Here is a 21,683-nt window from a genome sequence, read left to right as displayed (position 1 = left end):
TGCGATTGATAAGCTTAACCTCTGCAGAATCATTACAAGATTTACCTACATTATATTTCAATAAGACGGCAAGCACACACACTCACACATACACGTCAGCAATCCACACGATATAATCAGTTGCGGCTGCAAATTAAGGGGAATGTTAGCGGGGTGGGGTGGCGTTGGGTGGGGTGGGGTGGCAGTTAAACCTCTCCTCCAGAATTCTTATCGTGCAGGACTTTGTTCACTTTATTTAGTCTTTTATTTCGTCCCCTTTAGGATCATGGGACACACGGTGTAATTGAAAGTTTGTTCTCCGATATCGTTGCAGGAAAGAGAGAAGGACAAACCTGGGACGGGAGAGAAAGAGATGGAGAGAAGGTATGCCGGGGGTTGACGTACATGTTAAGACCTTCGGGTGAGGCCATGGCAGAGGATATTGCTGCAAAGGTTTTTGACTTCGCAGGCCTCTGGGGACATGCATGACAGGCTGGAAACGCTGGAGCCAAGGGCACGTAATCACGCGTCGGTGCTGTGCGGCGCGGTTATCGTTCTTGGCAGAGCTGCACGATGTGACAGATTTAGAGCGAGGTGATAAGGCTGATGAATGAAGTATGGCTGTTTGTCAGAGGTGTTTGAAAACTACCCGCCTTCTTCTCTCTCTCTGTCGCCTTTACTTGCTCTCTCCTTGCATATCCTGCATCCCACGCCTTTAGTTTGAAGGTTGCTTTCAAAACTAAGGAAATAAAGAAATAAATATATAATTGACAACACAGGTGTGAAGATGTTAATACTTGCAGGAGAGACTTAGTACCAGTGTAAATACATTGGATGCCGTCAGCTTTTTCTAGCCTGTGTTCACGGTTTTGTGAAAATGATGTTGTCATGGTTTAGCGGACATCTGCGCAACTGCTAATAGCTAACCCCGGGTGACGAGTGGGTCTGACCGGTCATTGAACTCTTTGCTCAGGTCTGCACCTGGTCTGTTTTCATATTTCCTCAAGTTCTTTTCATGTCGGTAAGTGCGGTCTGACGACCAGTGTTATCGACAGGATGGCAGTGACAGGGAGGAGGGAGTGAGAGGAATAAGGGGGAGGATTAAAGTTCGGATGGTGATGAACGGAAAGAAAATATTTCCTTCTTGGTACTCTCCTCCCATCATCAAGTAATGTACTAAGCCAAGACCCATTGTCGGCTTTCTGAAAGTACACAGACACGTTGCAGCGACCAGAGATGTACATTGTGTACCTGTGGCTCGGACTGTGCACACTTTCAGACAGGACATTCAACTCTTGCGAGCAAATCGAATCTCCACTGCCGATGTACTCAGATATAAATAAGGGAATGAAAGGAAGATAACAGTATCATTAAGAGGAAGAGAGAGAGAGATGCAAACCCTTTGTCCGATTCCAACCAAAGTTTGCAAAAGACCTTATTTTATGGAAGTTTGTAGACGATGGTTCATTTAGTTTTCGCTGGATCATATTTATTTCAATTTTTATACTAGTCGTTATAACATTTATTATTGGATACTCCAAATCAAAATCACAGCAAACTTGGGTAACACCCTTCTCTCTCTCTCAATCTCACACACACACATATGGAAAGTGCAGAAAATTTGTTTACACAGCTATTGATATGCTCCCCCCAACAAACAAGCCTTCCTCCCCTTCTTCTCCTGTTTTTGAACTTCTATCGTTTTGTATCCCTTTATTTTTCTACCTCTCCCCAGCGTCTGCTTAATGTCATTGTCTACTGATGCTGATTTAATTACTTTTATTTACACTTGCATGGAATAAAAGTGAAAGGTACTCATTTCATATTTTTAAAGTAAGTTGTGCTCAGTTCCGGACATGTAAAAGTCAACTGGCCTCAAACACAGTTTGTTCGCTTTCTAATTTTTCTCCTTTCATTTTGTCTTTCTCTCTTTCATCCTCTCCTCTTTCTCTCTGTCTTCCCCATCCCTTTCAGCTCTCCTCCATTTCCCCCTGTCATCCACGTGCACGTGGCAATATTTGTGGCTGTAAAAGCTGTAAAGAGCGCTCGATGTATCTAGTCAGGCCCCAGGTGGAAGAACAAACACAAATACCTGTCTCTGTAGATTGTGAGGACTGATAGCCAAGCAATTACTATATTTATCAAATCTACCCGATGTGGCTTTCATCTACAAAAGAAGACGACTACGTAGAGAGAAATTACTCAGAGATTAAGGCGCTTTGATAAGTACTCATTACCTAATTCGTCAAGGGACTGCAATTCTCATGAAGCATTCAATTCTTTCAGATCCTTCTCAACACATTTCGCTGAAAAATGTATTTAAACCCTCGACACCACCAGCACACGAAGCGGAAAGTGTTCAAGACACAGGTTAGTTGTTTCTCTATCTTAATTTCTCTTAAAATTTTGCTTTGTAAATCAAAAGTCTTTAATTAAAAAGGTCTTCCTCTTTTGTAAAGACACTAAAGACACTAAAACCTATTCTTTGTCGTTTGTAAACATCCGTTATGTCAGTTGTTCATAGACATTACATCCGTTATGTCAGTTGTTCCTTTTATGTTAGTTGTTTCACTTAAAAAGGAGCAAGAACTTGGTTTTTGAGCATCACTCTGACCCTTTGCTCTGTCAGCTTTTCTGTTTTCCTGTTTGTGAGGGTCAGGAGTGATGACAGATATATGCTTGGGCTTGTTTGGTTCGGAGGAACAATAACCTAAGTTGTAGGATTGGGGTTCCTGAATACAAATCTGTTAGGAGACGAGTTTATTCTATTTAAACATGATTTGTTTCTAATGGGCTACTTAAAGGTCCCCTTCCACCAGCCTTACTTACACGGCGATCCACTAACAGTCTCCCACCCAGACGGTTGACATGATCAGACTATCGCAATTAATTTACAATTCTCAACATCACATCTGCCCGTTAATTCAGCGACTTCGTTGCCTCACGTGCGCCCATCACGTGATCACACATATGGCGATGCCTGCAAAGATCAAAGACCTTTCCTTACGAAGTCTCCAATTTGCTGCAAGAACCCAGTCACGTGGACTGTGACGTGTCACGTGGGTACCTCGTGACGTCAGTTCCACCTCCCTCCCACACCGTTCCTCCCCCACCTGACGCCCGTGCCTTCCTCGCTGTTCACTGGGATGAGCATTCACACCATGCATCTGGCATCCGGTTCAGTGAACACGGTAGTTCCTCTCAGTGTGCAGTGAGGTCATAACGAAAGGGCTAGCGGGCGGACGGACGGACGGACGGACGGACGGACGGAACGGACGAAGCGACAACAAAAGCAGTCAGGCAGGTAGAGTTGAAAGAATACTGCTGTTCCAATACTTGGAAGAAAGAGAACTTTAACTATAGTTTAGACAAGCATCCACGGTACACGACCATCTGTCTCTTCCTCCTCTGTTCTCCATTCTTCCTTGATGTTCTCTACTTCAAACGATAACAAATCTGCCTTTGATATACTTTGACACCTGCTCAGACTTATCGGGGACTTTAGCAAAGTGGACATACGGGAAACGACAAGTGTGTACTTCAGCCCGTTTAATGATAGACTTTATTTGTTCATTTACTAGTAATCGTCTGTGTGGCTGAACTTTGAACTGTGATGTTTACTTCAAGATGAAGCCAGTGTTGCTCCTGGTGCTCCTGACCTCCCTCGCAGGCCAGGTCACCTGTAAAAAAGTCACACAGGTGACTGACCTGACAGCTGGAACTTCCACCATCGTCCACCGGAACACAAGACGACGACGATGGGACCACGGAGGGCAAAACTTCACTAAAGGTCAGTCAGGGTCAGAATTTTATTGTACTTCTCCGTCAGTTGGAATTAGAAGAAAGAAACATGACTTAAGTCAAAACAAGAAGTCAAAATTGAGTATTTTTTCCTGAATATTTAAATAATTGTTTACATCAATAATAGACAATCTGCTCACGATGAGAAATAAATTAATAAATAGCAATATATAAAATGGAAAATATTAAACAAAAGAAGAAATAGAGAGAATAAATAGAGGAACGAAAAAAGTATAAATGGAGAATGTCAGATACTGATAGACGAGGAGAGAGAAAGAAATAAGAAGGGGAAACATTTAATGAATGACATATTTACCACAGGATGAAGGATCAACTTCCAATCCCTCCATCCTGAGCAACAGCGATGCCAACAAGTGTCTACAGACAGGCAACGTGTATTTCCACCAGCGAGTTCCTCATGAAGGAGACCAGGTATGGACTTTAGTCAAGCTGCCTTTACAACAACCTTTTTGCCATTATTAAATTAACAGTCAAGTTTCGGGTAAATTAACTGCCAATAAATGTTTTTGGGTTAACTGACTTGAATTTCGCCTCCCACATTAGCCCCAAATGGGAAGCCATTCCGGTCTGTTGCGGAATGATGTAAGTAGTATGGATTTCACAGGTGGGCTCCGTGGGTCAGATGTTAGTGTTGTATCACAGGCTGGTGTTGTGTCACAAGTTAGTGTTGTGTCACAGGTTAGTGTTGTGTCACAGGTCGAATGCAATCAACGGCAAGTGATACGCTTGAACGGCTCCGACATTCTCGTTCCGCCACAACAGCGACAGAAGCGCCACGCGACAAACCTCGGCAAGTCTCGCAGGAAGCGAGTTGTGGACACTAGCGCCACCCTGTGGACAAACGCCATCATTCCATTCATTTGGGACCCACCTTGAGTGAGCCACAGTTAATTAATTCATCAGCTGGGCCACAGTCCTAATATAACTCCTAATATAAAACCTTGATCCTGCCTCTCTCTCTCCTCACACACACACGTACGTACACACACGCGCGCGAACGCACGTACGCATGCACGCACAAAAATTTGGAGAGAGAAAGAGAGAAACAGCAATCCAAAATTTCCCTTTATTGAACAGTACATCACATTCTAGTAGAGTTTATTCTTTGCAATATTATGACTGTATATTGTGTGCGTACGTGTGTGCGTCATATTCATACTGATGGCTGCTGCTGCTGCTGCTGCATGTCGCAAACTCACCTGTTGACAGCACCCACTGGCAAAGACAGCACCATCGGGGCTATGGACCTCATCTCAAGATACACCTGCATCCGCTTCGTTGAGCGCACGTCCACCACAGCCACGGACTACAACCTGAAACATAATGGAGCCCTGCTTCTACTACCCGGCGGGTACTGCATCCCTCCCTTGTCTTCTACCTGCCAGAACTGAGACTGTAGCACCTGTCAACACACACTCTCTCTCTCTCTCTCGGACCTACCCTGTTATCATCAAAGCAGACCCAGAAGGGTTTAAGAAACTGCTCGATAATTACTTCAGTTTTAAATTAATAAAGAATAGTAAAGAAGAGTTTTGACTAAAATCCATTTTTTACACCTTTTATTGTTTGAAGCAAAATAGTTCTGATGCTTTTTTGCAGAAACTGTGCCTCGTACGTCGGTCGAATAGGAGGCAACCAAACCATTTACTGCTGTGAGGATGTGAGTTAATTGGAATTTTGTGGACAAGACAATAATCATTGTAACAATGATGGCGGCCTGTACTCTTAACACTTCTTTAATCATTGCCTCAGGTGTGAGCTGTTACACCTGGTGTTAAATACTAACGTTGATCGCGGGTAATGCAAACTACTTACTGCTTTACATTTACATAGAGACAGTTGTTAATGGTTGATGTTGGTTGAGGTTGATGCTATGGTCTGTTACATAAGATGGTTGTTTGTAGATGGCCGTTTGTCATGCAGGAACTGTGCGTTCACGAGCTTGGTCACGCGATGGGACAGCTGCACGAGCAGACGAGTTCTCTCAGGTACGGTCATCTCAGGATCAACTGGCCTTCGGTCCCCTCGGGTAAGTGCAGCTTTCATCTTGCTCATCAACAACACCCCTTTATTTGCGGGTAGCTGGATGTGCAGTTCAGGGTGTACAGATTACATCGGTTTCCTTTGGATAAAGCTTGTAGGCCACCCGTACAGCGGAGTCGCTTATGTTTAGTGGTTTAGTAGTTGTGATTAGTGTCAAAGAAGCGGACAGCAGTTGGTCAACTATTGTAATATTTGTGTAGGTCGTTCACATTTTGTTCCATGTCTAGGGACAGACACATTTAAGTTCCGTGTAGTTATGCCTCGCACAGACAACTACACATTATTTCTCATTTGCTTTTAGCTCTGCCCCTCAGTGTAACCGCTTCTCTACAAGTTGTCATCTGCGATTCTGATAAGGCATTGACATTAGACACATAGACACATAGACACACAGACACATAGACACACAGACACACAGACAGACACATAGACATATAGACACACCTTACACACACACACACACACACAAACAGCTGTTGCTTTCACATCCTCACTCTTCTTTTATCACGTAACTTATGTTTCTTACTCGAAGATGGGTAATATGATGATGATGATGATGATGATGATTGACGATGATTGATGATGCTGATGAGTTAATAAACATGCCTTTACTTGTAGACCTACAGAAGGAGTATATATCAAGAGCGAGAACAACTCTAGTTGGATTCTATGACACATCAACCTACATGCATTATCCAGACTGGGTGAGTTTACTAAAATATTAAACTGTCAAAGAAAAGAAAACTAAAAGTAAACAATACAAACAAACAGACACAGACTGCTATAAGTTTGTTAGAAACACAATCGTCAGGCTGTGCAGGTCACGTGCTGATTGTGTCACCGTGAAAAAAGAAACTTTTATTCACGCCCATGACTGTTAGGAACTGTGAAGTGTTTGTGAATTGTTCCTTTGTTTGTATCCTCCTTGTTGTGGGAATGTTGTGACTGTCGCTCTGTTTGTTGTTTGTGTTTGATGAAGCTCAGACATGTTTCAGTGGGGGCCGATGACACTGGATGCACCAACCATCGAGTTTCTGGACCACAAACCTTTCTACATGATGAAGAGATCTCACAGCTGTACCAGTGTGCAGGTGAGTGACACAGTGACAAGACACTTCACCTCCACTAATTAATTAGCCACTAATTGCGACTGGACTCCGATCAGTGGGCAGGGAGAGTTAATAGTTAAGGAATAATCAGGCTTCGATCAACTGATCTTTTGTTTCACAGCTCAACGCACTAACCACAGGGTACGGGACCAACCCCTGAGGTAGGTGTTGGGATGTATACTGCACTCTACAGGTGCAGTCTACCTCATTCGTAATTAACGAAATTACCACGTGTCCGAATGTATACCCTTTATCTGAACCCTTATCCAAATGAATCCTCGTTAATATATTTTCAACAGCCGCTGCTTTATGCAAAAGTGAGTCGTTGACATTTTATCTGAAATATCTCTCCCTCCATCTTGGTAATGAGAGCAGTTGAGAGACTGGGAATGTTTCTTTAACGGTGACTGGCTAAAGGTTAATGTATGTCTGCTAAAGGTTAATGCATGTCTGTGATTTGTCTCTGAGTGCGAACAGACTGAGCATCTCACTCCTGTGGTCAGTGCAGGTCGGTGCTAGACATTTATTTCTGTGTCGATGGCTTGGGAAACTATGTCCGTGTGTCTGACTTGTAGAATGTAGATGTTTCTCTTGGCCTTGCCGCACAGTTTTAACTCATTTCTTTTGCTTTTGATTCCTCCTACCTTCCCTCTACTACCTAACACTCTTTCTTTTTCTCTATTTTTCTATTCCCCATATACTGCGTGTATGTTTATAAAGCAGACAGACAGACTGACAGACAGACATAAACAGGCAGACTGAGGATTTCCAGGCAAGTTCTGAGTACACAAGAATATCTCAAGGTGTATTTATCCGCCTCGTCGTTCCCGAAAGTAGAATAATAACCTGTGTATGGAGTAGAAAATAGTTCCATAAAATATATTTGTTCATTAATGTGGTGTTTACAGCTAGGAACTGCACTTCGCCTCCTGATTGCGACTTTGAAGGTTATGCCAAGCCCGTGCCTGGGTCATGGAATGGAACTTGTGTCTGTCAGTGTCATGATGGTCTGGACCCAGAGACCAGATGCACGACCGTTGCCCCTAAAGGTACAATGAACAGTACACAGAGAGAGGGATAAAGTTATTTAGAGATTTACAGTGTAACAATACTTTTTTAAACTTAAATTGTTTTCTATTAATAAATTACTGCTACAATAATAATTTTAAACTCTAAAATTGGATATAATGTGACACCTTTTTGAAGCCTCTGGCTGCAACTCTTCAGTAATTAGACACCTGAGGTTTTGAGTAAACCAGACGATACATAGTCACCTATTGACATAAGTCTTACCATAGTCATACAAAACATTCTTTACACCGCGACTAGCGAAGGTTTCTAATGTCTGCCTCAGTGGTGTGTCGGACTATCCGGGAGGTAGCTGGGCCATGCTGGCTCCTGATGAAGGATGCCCCGTGAATGCCAACCTCGACACGGGGTCTGTCACATCGTATGTCCTAAACACTTCCTACACTGGGACCTCTCACTGCAAGGTGCAGTGAATGGAAGCCTGGTAGACCTTCATTTCTGTGTGAGTAGGACCCCCGATAACAGGGTCACGTGGCCTATAGGAGACTACTGCATTCTGCCTGTAAACGGCTGTCCTTCAGGTAAGTCAAAGTTACCTTCACTTTGAATAAACATTGTTTCAGGGATAAATAAAACAGTAAAAATACTGAGTACATTAAAAAACTGGCTGTAATGGCTTTAAAAGACCCTGTTATTTTCCATCCTTCAAATAACTCGAAATTCCTGTCCTTTGTTGTTTTCTGAAGGCTTCAACGCTGGGTACGTGCAGCTGGAGAACGAGTGCCAGGTGAGTGGGCAGGCCACTACGTCACAAGGGAGCCTGCCAGACGGCCAGTTCAGCCAGCACGTCAAACAGATGTTCTGCTGCCGCTACGACGGCATCAGCAACATACCGATGACCATGGCCAACACACAACCCATCGTCCTGCTGTCCACGTCGTCGTCCACCTGTCAGGCCATTAACGGTCAGCTTGGGGGCCATCATGAAGTTTAAATTTGTAACTGATTTCTACTGTGAGATAATAAAGGTGTATCTGTTACAAAGGGAAGATTTAGAAGTAGTAGTAAAAGTATGATGATGATTCACGACGCAGAATGAAGATGACTTAGTGACCTGTGTGGTATTCATTGATGAAAAAAAATTGTCTTGAGGATCACGTGGTCTTTCCTTTCTGTCAGGAATGTATGCCAAACACCAGGTCTTCACCATCACAAGTCGAAAGAGTGGCATCTTCTCGATTTCCAACGACACAAGGAGCATCCCTAAAATCGACATCACACAGACAGTCCACCACAGCAAAGTTGACCTTCCACTACTGTAAATACTTCCCAGTGAAAAAAGGTAGACTGTCAGGCAAAGCTTCGATAAATTATTACTAAAAATAAAGTCAAGTATCTCTAAAGTAATTTAGTGAAGTATCATGCCATTGTAACCATGGGAATGTTCTGATGTTTCCAGACTGTGGCTTAGTCATTGAGCTCAACGCAAGCAGACCCATGGCCGTCTTCACCTCGCCTAATTATCCCAATAATTACGACAACCTCATTGAGTGTTTCTACACTATACGGGTTAGTCACGTGACTGTGGGGCTGTGTTGATCTTCAGAGAGTATGTGGAATGTGTGATAGAACGAGAGAGAGAGAGAGAAACAGCTGAACAACACTCTTGCTATCATGTTGGAGATGATTGTGATGATAGGCAATCCTTCCTCCCCTCTCCCCTGTATGTCTCTGTCCTTACTGCCAGTCAACACCCTACCTACTCCACGTCACATGACCCAGACTGCTTCACATTGGCCTTTCCCATACCACGACCATTACTACTCAATTTCGGATTTAAATTTTCCAGCCTCTGATATTTGATGTAACCCTTTCTACTCAAAGTTTTACCACCATGATGAGACAGTGTGTGTGTGTGTGAGACTAAATGCATTGAGTACCTGTTACATATGTCAGTGACAGGTATTGCTCTGTGATTGACTTCTTGTACTCACAGGTATTCTGCAATACTTCCTACCCTCCTGTTCATGTCAGTCATGTGCTTTGTTGTGTCAGAGTCCAGTCAACACCACCATCCAGCTGAACTTTCATGACTTTGAAGTGGAAGGTTCGGGTTCCAGCTGTGACGACTCTGTTCAGGTCAAGCAGGCAAAACTAGGATGGCATGCCAAAAGGTAAACATCAGTTTTGTTAATTGACATCCGTTTAATGCGAGAAAGAATATTTGTGACCATGGAATTTAACGGTGGATGCTGTCGCTTCCTGTGCTGTCGATGTCACTAACAACTAAAGTCATAAGAAAGTCCAAGGTCCGGTGTTTGGCGGGAGGCTACTTCCACATCAGTCAGTCAGTCAGTCAGTCAGTCAGTCAGTCAGTCAGTCAGTCAGTCAGTCAGTCAGTCAGTCAGTCTTTGAGAATGTTCAGATTCTTGTCTGTGAACGTGCGCTTCTGTCTGCAGCTACTGCGGCTCGACGATGGAGGCGACCTACCAGAGTACAGAGAACATGATGCAAGTCATTCCTGAGAACAAGTGATGCTGGTCAGCGTCGAGGGTTCAGCGCCTCGGTCACCTACATCTCGTGTGAGTCCACCTGCAGCTGGTCAACGAACCCGTAACTATACAACTCTGATGGACTGAGGTCTGGGTTAAGTCTATGGTTTGTTGATGCTGACAACATTTAAAGACAAAATAAACAATTGTATAAACAGAGGCTGACCACTCGGCGTGAAGCACATTAACAGTCTAACGTCTCTGGGTGAGTCACGGGTATGTGCCCGCGGTCTGGGGTTCAATAACTCTTCTAGATCGAGTGTGGATGACTATTTTTAAAAATTAGATATATTAGCATCATGATTATACACACATACTGTCATAAATTAATCACAATGAAAGTATTTCCCAAACAACACGTGACACAATAACATTTTCAATAACTGAATGTCGGTTGATCTGTGAGCAGTGTCCGACTACTGTTACAATGATGACGTGGACGGGAAGAACTACAGAGGCACAGTCAACTTCACCAAAAGCTTCAAGCGTTGTCTCCCCTGGAACATTACAACGTCATGTCCGCACAACTCTTTCTGGCCAGAGTGAGTAGTCTTCCCCTGTCTTTTACTGGACTTGCCTGCTGTTATCTTCTTGTTCTCTCCTACTTTCTACTCTTTCACACTCATAACACACACACACACACACACACAAACATTGGAGGTAATAATAAAATGAAGAAATAAGTAGTCATGCCATCAGACCCTGACTTTGTCAACTGCTACTATGGTCTTCTAGTGATGTCACCGATGGGCTTGTCTCCAACTTCTGCCGAAACCCAGGAGACGGCCTCCAGCCTTGGTGCTACACCGACCTGAATGGATGCGTCAGGGACTATTGTGATGTTTGCCTCTATGGTTGGTTTGTTTATCTCGCTTCGTCTGCTTTTAGTGGTTTGTTTATTTCTGTTAACTCTATTGACTATTGTGTCTCTGGGATCTGGTCGTTATCTCTGTGATTTCTCTGGGGTTGGTTTGTGTTATAACTATGATCTCACCTTCTGATATCATGACCGATGACTTGACAATTGTTTACCTGCAGGCCGCCCATACGACACTGCAGATGACTGCGCTACCTACAAGAATCAGGGTCTGTGCCCACAAAATATTCCGTTGTCACGAGAAAAATGTGCTCACACCTGCAGTGACCAGCTGCCGCAGCTGACAGCTCCCCCACCGTGTGAGTCAGTGGAGTCATTTCTCTGTGTCGTACTGACAGCTTCCAGCTGTGGACTTGATGTTATCTTGTTTGTCTGTCTTGTTTGTCTATATGTCTTGTTTGTCTCTGGACACTAACTGTGTTTGTCTGTCTTGTTTGTCTGCTGCTGTCTGCCTGCGTGTCTGCCTATCTGTATGTCTGTCGATGATGGCCTGAGCAGACCCGTGAAGTCCTGTCTAGCTTCAGGTCGTTTTGCAGACAAGCAGCAGACGTGTCCAGCACCACAGGTGCCACTGGATGCCAGTCCCAGCGCTCCACTGCTCAGCCGTTACAATGTGGACGACGAGGTGACGTTCCAGTGCAGGTTCAACACCGACAACGTGACGTCACGCTGTTTGTCGGACGGCACGTGGAGCGCCAGTGGCTACGTCTGTGGACGTGAGTTCCCCCAGCTGTGGAACTTTCCAGTTACTCAATATGAAAATGTACTCGCTCTGTATGAGCCACACAGCTTTTGTCCATCTTCTGTGGTTTTTTTAAAAAAATGAATGCATTGGTTTTTCGCTTATTCGTTCCAACTTACGGTTTATTAAAAAGCATTGAATAATTTGTTCAGACTAAAGGAGGTCGTTGAAAAAGAGTAAAATATGAGTAGACAGGGAGAAAAATGAGAAAAAATCTACCTTGTAAATTAAGAATAATGCAATATTGAATTGGAAAGCCATCGACAGAATTAATTGTTTCCTCTTTACTGTGCTTTTGTATGCAAACATCTTTTTAATGACAATTTTTGTTTGTTTTGCTAAAAATGTTAATAACTTACTGTAACGCTTTATATATATATATATAATTTTTTGGCATTATTTAGTGAAATTACTGGAAATAAATATTTATGTCCACAGAATGTCCATTAGGCTGGATGCCTTACTCTCAAGGCTCCCTGGGGCCCGGATGTCTTATCTTCTTCAGCGACTACTACCTCCCTTACTCCAACAATGCTCTGAGGTGCGCCCTGAGCGGTGCAGTGCTTGCAGAGCCCCGGACACTGGACGCCGCAAACTTCCTGGCTTACGGCAGGTGAGTCCCTTCCACGTGCACTCAGGTGAGTCTTCCACGTGATCTCAGGTGAGTTCCTTCCACGTGCACTATTTTATCTTAATTAACTTAAGTTAACAGGAGCTAATGAAATTAACGTAGCCTGAATGGAATTGTTCTGATGACACGAAGACCAGTTGCCTCAGTTTTTATTTTGTAGAAATACTGGAGAGCCTGTGTGGACTGGACTGTCCAGAGATGCTAATGGAGACCTCCGCTGGCAGGATGGCTCCTTACCTGTCTACACCAACTGGGCACCTGGTGTGTTCGAAACATTTCTTCTCTCGCCCTCGAACATACGGTCACACACTCAGGCAGGACATGCAACCGCTAGAAATGTCTTGGCTTGACTAACTCATGGTTTTATAGGACTGAAGATTTTTAAAGTAATTCCTAAACATTTCTTCTTCCCACACACACACAGTTGTTAATGAACTACAGAGGTGGCTGGTGACACAAACCTCAGAACGGAGACAAGCTCACGGAGGTAACAATGGACGACTTTACTTCTTTCCTTTAGGTCAACCAGACAACACGCCGGATAAGAAGTGTGTTGTCATGGACACCACCATGCTTTGGAGGACCGACTTCTGCAACGCCACCTACCAAGCCGCGTGCTTTCGGCCTCAGCTTCGTAAGATAAAGCAGAACGCCGACTGTCAGAAATACAGTTTTTTTCTTATCTTTAAAATTTGGTAGTTCCTTGACTCGTAGATATTATCTTTATTTGTTCTCTCCTACTTTTTTTTTTATCTTCAACTCCAGCATCCCCACAAAGAAAAATACAATCTGTTCTCCTTTAAACAAACCCTCTATGAAGTGTTGCAATCTTTGTGGATATTTTTCACAAGTAAAAGACGAAGAAGAAAAAATATTTTGTTACACCAGGTGTAGGTCTTGAAACCTGATGCAACCAGAAACGAAAAACAAATCATTAATTTATTAAGAAAATAGAAAAGTAATGCAATATATGCTTGCAGAGTGTCCTTACGGGTATCAGTATTACGAGGGTGGTCTCGGGTGTATACGGGCGTCCACTGCAGCCAAGACTTTTGATGCTGCCGACCAAGAATGTCGGGCAGAGGGCGCTGTTCTGGCGCGACTTCCTCGCCTGGATGCTGTTTCTTATTTCGCCAACTTCCGGTCAGTGCATCTCTCATTCTTGTCATTAACTCTGTGTTCACCATCAATGTTTTGTAGCTGTTCGCTTGCAGTGAGGAAGTCAACACGTCTACATTTTACATTTTACATATATTTTTGCGCTCATTCCTTACCTAAGCTTACTTTATTGGATGCCCATGCAGGACAGGACAGTCGGACTTCTGGGTGAACGTGAAGAACGTCAGCAGCGGAGTCGCGTGGAGCCTGCGAGATACAATAGGACAACGCATTCCTTACTCGGGTGGGTAACTACCCCGACCCTACTCTTCTCCCTCTGGGATTGTTGTTTCCAGATTTCATCGACTTTCTCTACTGACATTTACTGATGATACACTAGTGCAAGACCCTGCTGCAGGGTCAACACTTCTACTAGAACACGATCGTGATTTCAGTGCTAAATAACTGCAAGGTTTTGCTAATTGCTAGTTTGTTCAATGTGTGTATTCACCTGTTTTCAGGTACCGGCGTCTGTCACCATGGAACAAACAAACATTCCGTTCATGAAGTCTGTGAGGAATCCTAGAATATCGCTCTTGTGTAGTTGTCAATGCCTGTTCTTTCTCTGTCTCTGTGTCGCCTCCATTTTATTCCATAGCGATCTGTTTGTCAAACAGCACGAACCTCGACATCTGATGTTAGTCTCGCTCTTTCATTAGTAAAAGTTTTCTCTCTGCATCTCGCATGTTTCTATGGTATTTCTTTTTTCTCCAAACTTTGCGCGACACCCTGTAGAAACTGGATGAGTTACGGGTATGTACGGGTATGCAGACAGTTGCATTTCTGCGGCCATGGTCCTCACAAGTTGGTTAAACTAGTTTGTTGTTGGTTGAATGATTTTCTCCACCTCTGTCCTGAATAAACGTGTGAGTCCATGCGCACGCATCTCTCTCTCTCTGTGTACATCTGCGTGCTTGTATGCGAGTGTGTGTGTGAGCGCGTGCATGCATGCCACGGATGTGTACGTGTGCATGTCAGCGTACTAGCTCATGAGTGTACACAGGTGTTCTTGACTGTATATATGCACGTCTGATGCTTTCTTGTTATGGTTTAGTCAGACAGCATTTTCTTTGCTTTTTTGTCTGATATCTGCATATTCACTACTTTTATTTATCTAAAATATATATATATAACAGTTTTAGGTAAGCTTTGTTTGCCGGGGAGAATGAGGCACTTACACAATGAAAGCTGTAATGTGTATATATATATGTGTGTGTATCTTCAACAATATAAATAACAACATCAAGAGCTGTCGTTCTATTTTCTGATAAGAAACGAACTTCTTGTTATTCTTTTTTCTTGTTCTTTCTGTTCAACGAGCACTTCCCTAAACTGTTCTTTTCAGTCGCAGTTAGTCATAACAGAAAGTCTAGTATTCTCTATATTCTCAGTATGCTAGTTCTCCCTCTGAATGGTTGCCACGGCAAAGCAATCATTCCGAGTGCCATCCATTGAGCAACTCTGTTGGCAATGCTGTTTATGTCAATCTAATTAACTTATTGAATTGTTTTTAATAAACCCTATTAACTGTTCTTTGTTAAATTTGTTCCTTCCATGTAATTAACTGTATACATGCTTACTGTAGTTTCCCTCGATGTTAAAGGAATTTGAGCTTTTGTCTACACTACCATCATCACCACTAGCAACAATAATTAATAATAATAATTAATCAAAACGTCTTCTTCTCCTGCACATTTTTTTTTCTTATGACACAGTGTCCAATGTACCCAACGACAAGTGTACCCGGATTGCTGTTGCCAACGGCAAAGCATGGACACCAAGTCTCTGTAACAGCACTTACCAGTTCTTCTGTGAGAGGTCGAAAGTCCGTAAGTCACTCTTTCTCTCTCTCTTTCTCTTCATCTTTCTCTTTCTCTTCCTCTTTCTCCTCTTCTTTCTCTTCCTCTTTTTCTCTCTCTCTTGAACCAGGAGCAAGTGTCAAGGACATGGCATGAGCGGAGGTCAGCATTCTCTGTCGCCCTGAACCTCCCTGATTACTGCCATGTGCTGCTGGGCTTGTGTTCGTTTACAGACCCAGACTAATTTCTATCTTTCACTCAAATATTTTTTTTGGCCTAAATCCGGCGATGCACAGTGGTACAACATCCAACCCTCATTCTACACATTCTAAATATTTTACAGATGTTAAACTTGGTTGATACATTTAGAAATATGTGAAATGATGTGAAGGTGTTAAACAAAGAGCTGTGAATGTTATTTGAAGAACATAACCCTCACTACAAGACATTTGGGTGTTTGGACACAAAGTGCTCAGCAACACAAAGGTGTGGAGGCTGCTTTGTTCGCGAGCATGTGCTCAACTGTATAGAAGGGAAGAGAGGTTGCTTGTCATTAGGCATCTTGGCTGACACTCTTCACGGATGTTTCCAGAATGTCCCTTCGGCTACGCGGCGGTGGCGAGTGAGAACGGAGTGACTGAGTGTTACCTGTACACAGGCTTGAGAAACAACATCTCCCTTGCCACAGCCTACTGCAACTCCCTGGGGAACATTCTGGCAGAGGCAAAGACAGCCAGCGCCAGCTCCTTCATCTCATATTTCCGGTAAGTCTAGTCACTTGTCATTGTCTCTCATACTCTGTCTCTACACCAAGTAGCTGTCAAGTAGAATAAAATATCTTCTTGTTCCTGTTGTTGTTGCTGTTGTTCTTCTTATTTTTGGTAGTCGTCGTCATCTTCTGAAATCTGTTTTCTCTTATTCTTGATTTGTATTTCAGGGGCGACAGTATAGCAATATGGTTTGGACTGAGATACAATTCAGCTGTAAAAAACTGGGTGTGGTCAAATGGAATGGTCGCCACCAACCAACCTTGGAAAGGAGGCTAGTTGTTTGATTTTGAATATACGTGGGTGCGTGCGTATTAATAATCGAGGTTGATGGGGAAGTCTAATACGAGCAAACACACAAACTGACGGAGGTTGACCATCATCGTCAGAGGCTGACTGCCCAACAAACCGACGGACTTCCACACCTTCTTGCCTGCCATTTAGTTACTCACATCAGCAGCCAGAGGAGGGGGAGCTGATTGTCCTGTTGTGATGTGCAGGGTATGCTAACGGCTATTATGTGAGTGGTCAAGACTGCGCTACAATACAAGCCGGTTGGTGGACTGGCAGGACTTGCAAATCCATCTACTACTTCTACTGCTCCACACCACTAGGCAAGTGAATGATGTCCAGAATATATCTTCCTCTGCTGCTGTCTCTTTCTTCTCGATACCCTTCATGTTCTCTTGTAGTCTCTCTGTGATTGTCTACACGTTCTCGTTCATCAACTAAACGGTTGTGAGACGAGACTAACAGAACTTGAAGTAGCACACGCCATTTGAATTTATTAAAGAGTCAAGTTAACATCCAACAAAAATAGTCTTTAAAAACAATGAAAAGGTAGGATGATGATGATGATGATGATGATGATGATGATGATGATGATGATTGATGATGATTGATGATGATAATGATGTCACAGAGTGTCCGGAGGGTTTCGTCTCCTACCTAAGTGGAAGAGGTTGCTACTGGAAGTCTGATCAGAAAATGAACTACACGAGCGCTCTGTCCACGTGTACATCTAAAGGTTCCATCCTGGCCGAGGCCCGTGATGATGTGGCAAACCAGTTTTTTGGAAGCTTGTGGTTTGTCTTTCTTGCTGTTTTCATTTATAGTGGAATGAAGAATGCTTTAGTGTTATAAAAGTTTTTTGAATTCTCAACGCTGATAAATATAGGAAAAGGCAAGTTTGAGAAGCAAAATTAATCAAGCACTCTCCAAACCGAGAATTTTCGGGTATGTGTGTGAATGAGTCCAGATGTTGTCCTGTTTGTGCAATATCATTCTGTCATTCAAGGTACTGTATCTTTTTATGTGAAAGGCCGGGAAGCGAACCCTACATTGGCCTTACTAAGAGATCAAATGGCTCGTGGGTGTGGCAAGATGGCTCCAATACCAGCATCTACAGCAACTACTCTGCAGGTCTGTCAACATATGAAATGTTGGGACATCTTCTGTCCCATGGCATGACTGGTTCAACCGCATTGCACATGCATGACAATCCATACACAGAATGTACATGAGCAATGCACCTACACCACTATGACCGTGTCCAATGACCAACATAAACATGTACATGTTTTGCAATTTTTAATTCAAGCATCATGACGAACATTTGATGTTGCCAGGTCGACCGTACACCGGCAACTTGGGGCTCAACTGCACCATCATCACCAACAGCCTCGGGTGGCAGGACTCCAACTGCTCTGATGCTCGATACTTCGCCTGCACTAAAGACCAAACTCGTAAAGCAGCTTGGATTTGTGACTAAAATAATCTGTAGTTCTAAATTGTTTTGTTCTGTGCATTTGTAGACTAATTCATAATGGCAAATAATTGTCCAAACTCAATAAAACAATAATCATGTCAGAGCAGTACCCCCACAGATAAGCTTCGGAACAAGTATATAAGATTTAAAATAAGTATAGTAATAAAATGGATTTTGCTAAATAAAGTCACAAGAATATTTATCTACTGTCGCATGAAATCGTACTTTTCTTGTTTGTATGGTAAAATTCTGAGGTTGTCCTAGCCTCGCATAATTCATGTGACCTTTGAGCAGCACAACATTCGATAAACAATGCAGACTCGACTGACGAAACCACAACACACGAACTCTCTCTCTCTCAGATTGTGAAGAATTCGTCTTGACTTTTATTCACATTTAGTCCAGCCCTTTGCTCGTCTGAACTCTGTGTATATTTTTTTCCTTTCCAGCCAAAAAGATTTGCGCAGACTTCACTTCTGACTGCAAGAGTTGGGTCAACGACATTCCCAACTTCTGCAGCCTGCCTGAGAAATCCTACATGGCCTACTACGTGTGCCCTTTGACCTGTGGCATTTGCAGAAGTGTGTTTAACGTGCTTTTGACTAAATTTCAAGTCCGATGTTAAGAGTTGTACCTGAAGTTTTCTACATTTGATTTCCCATGTAATAGTCCAACAGTAAATATTAGTATAATAAATTACAAGCTATAAATGTATTTTTATAAATATGACCGTAATATTAAGATTCAAAATGTATTGAGAAGATAAACACGATATGTTTTGGGACAAGAAAAAGAAGTGAGCCATTTCTGTATAAAATGTATAGATGACGACTGAAGTAAGGTGTGTTTGTGTGTTTGTCTGTGTGTGTTTGTCTCTGTATGTGTTTAGGGCCATGTCCTGAAGGCTACACCCAGGTGGGGTACAACGGGGACTGCTACCGGTACTACGGTGACCCCATGACCTACTCAGATGCTCAGCAACAGTGTGCTGCTGATGGCGCCGTCCTCTACCCCGCCAAGACCGCATCCGACCTTCTCTTCCTGCTGTCATTGTGAGCCACGTGACGACTTGTATCGTGTCTTTGTGTCATTTCCATAGTATGTGTACGAATGTGTATCTGCTTCCACATTGTACATGTGTGTGTGTGTGTGAACATTGTTTTTTCTCTTTCAAAATCTTTTCTGCCACTGTTCACCATCTAATCCACAAATGAGAGTTATGTTATTTTGGTGCTTCTGTCTCTAAACTTGTGAATCAAACGCAACAGAGCATCAGCAATTCTCTTGTTATCTTTCCTTCTTTATTTGAGAGAAGTACTTTCCTGAGAAATCGGAAAAGAACTTTCCAGTTTGTATCTATTGCTTTAAACGATTTCTTAGCTTGCATGTCGGGTATCATTGCCGCTCTTGGGTATAATTAATCTTCTGATACATCTTTAGTGCACTCAAATACCTAGTTCTCAGAGTGTGACACTTTATTACTTCCTTAAAGTGCATGTTGACGAGGACTGATGGTCAGTTATTCACGTTTGTATGCAGATTTTTACCTGTTAGTAAAATAAAATCCCTGGTGCTTTCTACACTTTTTAGATATTTCGAATTCTCATAAAACTGAACCTGTCATTTGTGACTCATTTATGTATTATTTATTTTATTTATGCGTAGTAAACACAGATTAAAGCTGCTGACTGATATATATCTATATATCTATATATCTATAACTTTCTGTTTTCAGCAGTCAGAACTCGTCAGGAGTCTGGGTGGGTCTGACGGACTCTGCCACGGAAGGCACCTGGAAGTATTCCGATGACACTCTGATGACAGATTCCTCCCTGTGGATGAGTGGTAAGTGCAGGGCAGCCACTGTTGTGATCATAGGCACTACATGTAAAACAATCTGTCAAAATTTCCTGATAGTCGCTATGACTAAAGCAATTTATGTATATGTTTGTTTATACACTTTAATAAATAGTCATTAGGGTTTACACACGCAAATTAATAAATTTTCTTTAATGGCCAAACAGAATAATTTGGTTTTTAAAGGAGATCCTCTTCAAAGCGCATAATTTCCACTGATAAAGTATAGCAAGTCCCCCTTCCCCCAAGACATTGTACTCAGACAGACTCGAAAGAAAAAGGAATGTTTATTAAAGTTGCTTATTAAGTGTTTTTGTCAAAAAAGGACTTGACAATACTAATGAAAGTCTCACACAGTTAAGCCAAAAGAGCTTAGTCAAATGTTCTTTACAAATTACTAGTTCTAATCTTCCATCTTTCTCCCTTTTTTTTGTTAATTCATTGAACAAATTTAGCAAGAAGATTCTTATAATTATGTTCGACGAATCTTATTTAGCCAGCATACTTGACCTAGCCTGGCAGGCACGTAATTGAAAATATGGAAGCTTCAAACTTTTTTTCCAAGTAACCCTTGTGTCCGAAACGAGACAATTTCGTTATTAGTATTTTATGGCTGAATGTCGCCAAAGTTTCACTTTATGATCAGATGTAGGTACCTACTTCGACTGATTGAAGGGTTGATTGACTGATTGACTGATTGATTGATTGATTGATTGATTGATTGATTGATTGATTAATGGATTGGTTGGTTGATGTAGGTGAGCCAGACAACGTGTACCAAGGCATCACACCTTGTAACTGCGCCACAGCCAGTCTCCCTGCAAACCTCATGGACTACCCTTGTGGTCAGAAGCAACCCTTTGTGTGCAAACGTGCCTACGACCCTATGTAGCCCAGAATGTTCTCAGGTGTCTACTCGACAAGGTCCTCACTAAAATGTTCACTTTCACCTCCAAATCACGCTTGGAATCCTTGGAGAATGTTTCCAAACGGTTGTAATAAAAAAAAACAACAAACGACAATAAAATAATATTTTGTTCTCTTTTATGGGGTTCTGTCCTTCTATGTATTTCTTTGTTGTGTGCATGCATATGATGAAAGGTTTGCTGTCTGAAGCAGATGATTGACAAACCTAGTCTGAGTGCAGCAAGAAAGCATGTAACTTCACTTTGAATTTTATTTTAAAAACTTCATGAAATCCTCCAACCTGATTCTACCTTTTGTCAAAAACAATAAGATCTCTCGTGAGTTTTTATACAACTCAAGTATTTGATTATTTCACATGAATATTGAGCTATTAAGAAGTTATAATGTTCCTTACTTTTTTATTTCCTACATCTCAATATTGTAATGCTATCTCAATCACAACTATGAGAACTAAACAGTATGTCATGTAATGACACCGAGGTTTGAAAAGAAAACTGTCTATACACACTCTCTCACTTCCCCCGTTTAAATCACTTTTCGGTATAGAACTCAATCTTTTCATTGAGGTTTTCTTGGGATATCTGTAAGTATAAGTATTTAATCTAAGGAATGTTTAAATATGT

The 21,683-nt window shown here is 42.4% G+C and overlaps 2 protein-coding genes across 5 annotated transcripts; both read left to right on the top strand.

The window, feature by feature from the left end:
- The first annotated feature begins 2,145 nt into the window (after positions 1 to 2,145).
- LOC112565229 (zinc metalloproteinase nas-6-like) lies at positions 2,146 to 8,480 on the top strand. Of its 2 annotated transcripts, none has more exons than XM_025240579.1 (11): positions 2,146 to 2,349; positions 3,607 to 3,769; positions 4,102 to 4,212; positions 4,498 to 4,677; positions 5,011 to 5,152; positions 5,401 to 5,461; positions 5,725 to 5,830; positions 6,463 to 6,548; positions 6,840 to 6,935; positions 7,862 to 8,002; positions 8,308 to 8,480. In XM_025240579.1, the coding sequence occupies exons 5-11, from the start codon at positions 5,043 to 5,045 to the stop codon at positions 8,332 to 8,334; spliced, it is 627 nt and encodes a 208-aa protein (XP_025096364.1). In that variant the 5' UTR covers positions 2,146 to 2,349; positions 3,607 to 3,769; positions 4,102 to 4,212; positions 4,498 to 4,677; positions 5,011 to 5,042; the 3' UTR covers positions 8,335 to 8,480. The 2 variants fall into 2 exon arrangements, with proteins under 2 accessions (XP_025096364.1, XP_025096363.1); XM_025240578.1 differs by lacking the exon at positions 2,146 to 2,349 and adding an exon at positions 3,157 to 3,283.
- Positions 8,481 to 9,300: 820 nt separating this feature from the next.
- On the top strand, positions 9,301 to 21,178 carry LOC112565228 (macrophage mannose receptor 1-like). 3 transcript variants are annotated; one of them, XM_025240575.1, is made up of 25 exons: positions 9,301 to 9,324; positions 9,442 to 9,551; positions 10,038 to 10,156; positions 10,442 to 10,564; positions 10,944 to 11,076; positions 11,270 to 11,388; positions 11,573 to 11,710; positions 11,948 to 12,127; positions 12,592 to 12,766; positions 12,945 to 13,045; positions 13,305 to 13,418; positions 13,765 to 13,927; positions 14,089 to 14,186; positions 14,404 to 14,454; positions 15,658 to 15,771; positions 16,334 to 16,505; positions 16,679 to 16,782; positions 17,009 to 17,122; positions 17,431 to 17,593; positions 17,830 to 17,930; positions 18,137 to 18,253; positions 18,726 to 18,857; positions 19,166 to 19,328; positions 20,015 to 20,121; positions 20,892 to 21,178. In XM_025240575.1, the coding sequence occupies exons 9-25, from the start codon at positions 12,609 to 12,611 to the stop codon at positions 21,023 to 21,025; spliced, it is 2,106 nt and encodes a 701-aa protein (XP_025096360.1). In that variant the 5' UTR covers positions 9,301 to 9,324; positions 9,442 to 9,551; positions 10,038 to 10,156; positions 10,442 to 10,564; positions 10,944 to 11,076; positions 11,270 to 11,388; positions 11,573 to 11,710; positions 11,948 to 12,127; positions 12,592 to 12,608; the 3' UTR covers positions 21,026 to 21,178. The 3 variants fall into 3 exon arrangements, with proteins under 3 accessions (XP_025096360.1, XP_025096359.1, XP_025096361.1); XM_025240574.1 differs by having other exon boundaries at positions 20,012 to 20,121; XM_025240576.1 differs by lacking the exon at positions 14,404 to 14,454 and having other exon boundaries at positions 20,012 to 20,121.
- The last annotated feature ends 505 nt before the right edge of the window (positions 21,179 to 21,683 follow it).

The sequence above is a fragment of the Pomacea canaliculata genome, linkage group LG5 (assembly GCF_003073045.1).
Source record: "Pomacea canaliculata isolate SZHN2017 linkage group LG5, ASM307304v1, whole genome shotgun sequence".
Taxonomy (NCBI): domain Eukaryota; kingdom Metazoa; phylum Mollusca; class Gastropoda; order Architaenioglossa; family Ampullariidae; genus Pomacea; species Pomacea canaliculata.
This window is presented reverse-complemented; position numbering and strand designations above follow the sequence as displayed.